Raw genomic sequence first — 5,470 nt, forward strand, 5'->3', positions numbered from 1 at the left:
CCCCCCCCCCACCCCCCCCCCCCCCCGGGGGGGGGAAAGGGGGGGGGGAGGGGACCACCATGAGAAAAACTTCAGGCGTTGGGAGGATATATACCTGTTGAGGCGTTTTGGGGAACGGGAGGACTTGTGCGCTCATTATGTCACGGTTGGATACCGATTGCTCCAAAGATGGGTTGTTTTATTGGTTAGGCCGAGTGAGGGTGATGACCAGCTGGTCATTGTTCGGGGAGTTAGTGAATAATGCAACAAAGAGTCATGTCTGACACGCCGAGGGGGGAAATACTATGGTATGGTATGGCGTGGCTTGATTAACTCGGGCTGCAGAGCCACCGCTCGTGGAGTGGTATGTGCTTCCGCCAGCGAGGCAACAACGCTGTCGGTCTACTGTGCACTGCCTGCTGGAATGGCAAGGGATGAGGCAGGGCAACTATATCGGAGCCCGTTCACATGCCATGCTTCTGCAAGTTAAGCAGGGTTAAAAAAATAAAGCCGTCATGGCCTCCAAACCTTACAAATTTCCATTCCCAAGTAAGGAATGGTTCCCCTGGACCATACGGCCATACTTGACGCAGTATGTTCGGAGTACATACTCTGTACTGTATGTACAGTACTGCACGCCCAGGCGTGTATCTCATACATACCCCGTGCACCTGCAGCGAGCATTGCAGCGAGCATTGCACTAAGCCCCCCTCCACCTTCCCCCCTCGCCCCGCACCCAGCACCTAGTGCATGGGCTCCTCTCCGGTGCTGCCTTGTGAGTTGCGCTGTGAGGAAATATATACCTTGGTTAAGGTACCGTTACCCTACTGGGTACCCGATTTTCCGAAAGATGTTTGCAGCCTGGCCACCATTATGACCAACACCACCACAACCACAACCACAGTCACAACCAATATTGTCACCACCGCCGCCGAGACTGATAGCGACACGTTCGAAGGGCCGTCGCGTGTCGGACGCCATGGCCGACTCGGAGCACTCAGCAACCGATATCATCACGTACATCGGCGTGCCGCTGGTGAGTCGGGCCTCTTGACCTCGTTCGGATGATGGTGATGATGATGGTGGTGATGATGATGGTGGTGATGATGATGGTGGTGATGATGATGATGTATGGTCTCTGAAATGACTCAGGCCGTCCTCGGGGTCCTGCCCATCCTCTACAACACCGTGGCGACGCTGGTGGCGCTCTCGCGCGTCAGGCGCATGCTGCGGCACAGCAAGTTGACGGCCCTCACGCGCAGCGACGTCGTCAACCGTGTCATCGAGGTCGAGCTGCCGCGCTACGCCGTGCGTCCCATGGACCGCTTCGCCGACCGCGAGCAGTACTGGTCCCTCTCGCGCCACCCGTCCAACATCCCCGGCGGCAGCTGGACCACCTTCAACTGGCGCATGAACGTCATCGGGCTCAGCACGCAGCGCATCGAGTACGCCGACCAGCTGAGGCAGCCCCAGGTCGAAGTCGCCTTTGACGATCTCATCTGCTACCTGCTGGATCTCGGCGCCCACCCGGACCCCCACGGATGGCGCCTCTTGCGCTCCTCGGGCCTGTGGACCCCGGTCGGCTGCACCCTCATGCGCGCCCCCGACGGCCTGAACGGCGCCCTGACCATCGCGCCCCTCGACGGCTCCGACGGCCACCTCAGCCTGGCCGTCACCTGGGCCGGCCCGTGGACCACGCGCGACCATTCCCACCTGCCCCCGTACTGGGTGCGTCTGCACCCGGCACCATCCCGCCAACCAGGGGAACTCGCGGCGACGGACGGGGGGGAGCAGCACGAGGAGGCCTACTCCAAGTCGCTCGCGGACGGCGAGGGCCCGAGCGAACCGCTGCAGAGTTCGGAATCCTCTAGCACGCGCAAACCATCCCCGGGATCGACCTGCGCCGAGACCACTACCACCACCACCACCACCACCACCACCACCACCACCATCTCGCACTCCTCCTCTCACTCCCTCTCCCTCTCCCTCTCCCGCCATCCCATCACCGTCCAGATCTCGGCCGACGGCATCGTGACCGCCATCTCCAACTCCCAGCCTCCCGCTGCCCCGTCCCCCCATGCCGCTCCTCGTGGGTCCCCGAACGAGGGCGGCAACGGCAACGGCAACGGCAACGGCAACGGCAACGACAACGACAACAACAGCCTCTACATCGACCACCTCCGCGTCCGGCCGTCGAGCAGCGCCGGCGCGTGGTTCGCGAGCGCCGCAACCGCGTACGGCACGTCGAGCCAGACGATCCTGTGGAACTACAAGATCCCCGACGACATCCTGGCCTTTGCCCGGCGCGAGACGGTGCCCTGCGGCGTCCTCGTCCTGCTCGGGGTCGTCGACGAGGCGGCGACCCCGCAGTGGGCCACCACCTATGCGGACGACCACGCCCGGCAGCTCGACGCCTTCATGCAGCGCACCATGGCGCAGCGCGAGGCCCTCGCCGCCGAGGCCCGGCTGCCGCCCGCCCAGAGGGCGATCGCCGAGCGCGAGAGGGTCGCCCGCGAGGGGATGGAGCGCATGAGAGAAAGTAAAAAATATGAACCTTGCCTAACTTTTTTTTGTTTCGTTTTTTATTTATTGATTTTTTTTTTCCCCGTCTTGAGCTCCGCTGACTTGACACACCGGAATTCTAGTGCGCGAGAAGCTGAGGATCCAGGCGGAGAGGCAGGAGACGCGCCTGATGGAGGCGCTGCAGAGTCCCAAGTGGGACACCAAGCTGGTGGCCGAGCACAACTTTGCCTGGCTGGTGAGCAGGGGGGAAGTGAGCGAGCGGGTGCAGGGGGTCAAGGAGGCGGTCGGGAACGTGCTGCACCGGATGGTGCTCGACGGCGAGTTCACCTCGAGGCTCTGCCGGATGCTCGACCTGTGGAAGGCGTGGGCCGAGAACGGCGGGATGCGCAAGTCGGACCTGGCCGCGCTGCAGGAGGACCAGGTCACGTTCGCGTACGCCACCCTGCTGGTGGCCATCATCAAGGACACGTCGACCGCCCTGGAGGGGACCGTGTCGATGGACCTGCAGGAGTGTCTGCGGTTGTGGAGGACAGTGAGGCTGGGTTGAGCTCCGCTCCGCCTCAGCTCACCTTCTTCCTCTCGACTTTTGTACAAAATGTCTTTTTTTTCCCTTTCTTTCTCTTTCTTTGTCTTTTCCTTTCCGTTTGTGTTCTTCTCTCCGCGCCCAGATCCCCCCCCCCCCCCAACCAAAGGGGAATTTGCCAGATTACAGGCCGGTGTAACTTCTTACACGTACACATACACTCCCGGTATCTCACAGCCCCTCCTTCTCTTCGTTGTTTCATATAATATAGCAATATCGTACAATCCCCCATCCCCCCCTCTCTTCATTCTGTTTTTTTTTCTTCACTGTACCTCCCATCTATCCGACCTTCTGCACCCCAAAAAAGTAATTCCCAATCTTCTCGCTCCCCTTGACCTCCTTCCAACCCAGCCCGGGCACGTAGACGACCCCCATGACCCTCGGCACCCCCCAGACGCCGGCCTTGGCGGCAAAGTAGGCGCGCAGCTCGTCCTCGTTGATGTACTTGTGCCAGTCGTGGGTGCCGCGGGGCACGACGCGCAGGATGTCCTCGGCGACGAGGTTGGTGGTCAGCCAGCTGGTCCAGGTGCGCGCGATGGTGCTGAGGACGAGCCAGCCGCCGGGGCGGACGAATTCGCCGACGCGGTCGAGGAAGGCGGCCGGGTAGTCGACGTGCTCGACCACCTCGAACACGCTGACCACGTCGAACCGCGCCGCCGGGTCCGCCGGCAGCGGCAGCGACTCGACCGTCTCGCTCAGGTACGTCAGCTTGCCGCCGCCGCCGCCGCCCGCCAGCGCCGGGTCCCGCTTGGCGTGCGCCCGCGCCACCGCCAGGATGGTCGGGGACGGGTCGATGGCCGTCACGGAGGCGGTGCTCGGCAGCCGGGCCGCCGACTCGGCGAAGATGCCGCCGCCGCAGCCGACGTCGAGGTAGCGGAGGCCGCTGGCGCCGCGGTCGCGATTGCTGCTGCTGCTGCTGCCGATGCCGCCGTCTGACGTCTGCGTAGAGGAGGAGGTCGATGGCGACGACGAGGAGGCGAGGCACGACTGGATGAATTCGTGCCGCAGAGGGTTCATGAGGTGGAGCGGCCGAGACGGGCCGTGGGGGTCCCACCAGGAGGAGGCGAGGGCGGAGAAGTGGGAGATTTCGGTCTCGTTAACGGAGGAGGCGGAGGAGGCGGAGGAGGCGGAGGAAAGGTGGGGGTCGTGACGGGCGGGCGAGGTGGTGCTAAGCGCTCGCGATGGGAAGAACTGAAGCCACGGTTGTTGAAACCGAATTGCTGCCGCCGGCGCGCGTGATGCTGCTCGCCGCGACGTGCGTAGGGCGCTCGGAACGTGCCGCACAAGCGACGGCCGCATTTTCGGGACCTGGGGAAGGATGGGAGGATGTCAGGATTGGGGGATGGTCGGATGGTCGGATGGTCGGATGGTCGGTGGGCACTCGGCTGTGCCGCGCGCGCGGGTCCGATCGTTTGACTCGGGTCGAGCCGCGTTATGTTCAGACCCGGCGATATGCGATAGTTGCAGATGCAACCGCGCGGGGGTCTCGAACAGTTCTAGCGCCTGCCCCACTAACTAGTTATTAATCTGTACTGTTCGCCTACTTGAGCACGTATGTACGGATTACGTACGGACGTGTGTACTCCGTACATACGGATTACGGATGTACACCACTCTGTTACTGCCCCCGCTTCAGGGTCTCCGTTGCAGGCGCTGTCCCGAAGGATCATAGCAGCATTACCGAGCTATTAGCAAGAACTCCGTAAGCAGGGGCGCAATGAGGCGACGTCCATTGTCAGCGCCCGTCATGTTGCGTGTAATTCTTGTAACGCTTGTAACGCATGTAACGCATGCTACCGGACATGAGTACAGTACATACGACTTCAATGTGCGGCATCGTAAACAAGGGCTCTTGAATGTCTTCCGCTCGCGATCTCGGTAGTCGCCAGGGCCGTTCTCATTTGCGTGCTTCGTTGTGCGCAATATTCAGACTGATTTTGCTGCAAGTTGAAATGTAGGGACGTAAAGTTAGGTACGGCGGATGTATATATAAGTACCTAACCACGTGTGCTGATGCGAAAGTTACTGCGAGTAATCCGTGTGTACTCAACATACCTACCCCGCAGCGCGCGCCCTGGGTCGAGTCAATTTGAGAATTGAAATGCCCCCGCGGCCGAGTCCTCGGCATCCGGCACCCCACCAACACCGAACGGTTCCCGGCTGACTCGGGGTTCCCGTTCCTGACATCTGACTCTTGTCCGCCTAACCCTCAGTCCCCCCCCAGAAGACTGTTCGACAAGACCAGATTTCTCGCAATTGCTACGGGCTGCGCGAAGCTGGGGGCGATTCGTCCACCGAGTCACTGTCGCCGATCCCGCTCTATCCCAAGTCGCAAGCGCAAACGCAGAGACCGATTTTTATTCTTCCCGCCCCTCTTCTCCCCCC

At 61.6% G+C, this 5,470-nt stretch overlaps 2 protein-coding genes across 2 annotated transcripts; one reads left to right on the plus strand and one right to left on the minus strand.

Annotated features, from left to right (window-relative positions):
- Nucleotides 1-790: 790 nt before the first annotated feature.
- P884DRAFT_249429 (uncharacterized protein) lies at nt 791-3,180 on the plus strand. The gene is made up of 2 exons (XM_069440596.1): nt 791-2,518; nt 2,625-3,180. Exons 1-2 carry the CDS (start codon nt 1,111-1,113, stop codon nt 3,047-3,049), a joined length of 1,833 nt encoding a protein of 610 aa, XP_069294640.1. The 5' UTR covers nt 791-1,110; the 3' UTR covers nt 3,050-3,180.
- Nucleotides 3,181-3,325: 145 nt separating this feature from the next.
- Nucleotides 3,326-4,922, minus strand: P884DRAFT_331913 (S-adenosyl-L-methionine-dependent methyltransferase; the record flags this gene model as incomplete). Its single annotated transcript, XM_069445753.1, has 2 exons — nt 3,326-4,276; nt 4,905-4,922. The coding sequence occupies 2 exons, from the start codon at nt 4,920-4,922 to the stop codon at nt 3,365-3,367; spliced, it is 930 nt and encodes a 309-aa protein (XP_069294641.1). The 3' UTR covers nt 3,326-3,364.
- Between the last annotated feature and the right edge of the window lie 548 nt (nt 4,923-5,470).

The sequence above is a fragment of the Thermothelomyces heterothallicus genome, assembly GCF_042370625.1.
Source record: "Thermothelomyces heterothallicus CBS 202.75 unplaced genomic scaffold P884_scaffold_26, whole genome shotgun sequence".
Lineage (NCBI taxonomy): Eukaryota > Fungi > Ascomycota > Sordariomycetes > Sordariales > Chaetomiaceae > Thermothelomyces > Thermothelomyces heterothallicus.

Bases quoted from the DNA above. Each gene is read 5' to 3' on its own strand.
- P884DRAFT_249429 (XM_069440596.1), top strand. From the start codon at position 1,111: ATGGTCTCTGAAATGACTCAGGCCGTCCTCGGGGTCCTGCCCATCCTC. The intron at 2,519-2,624 runs GTAAAAAATATG...CCGGAATTCTAG, and splicing joins GATGGAGCGCATGAGAGAAA to TGCGCGAGAAGCTGAGGATC.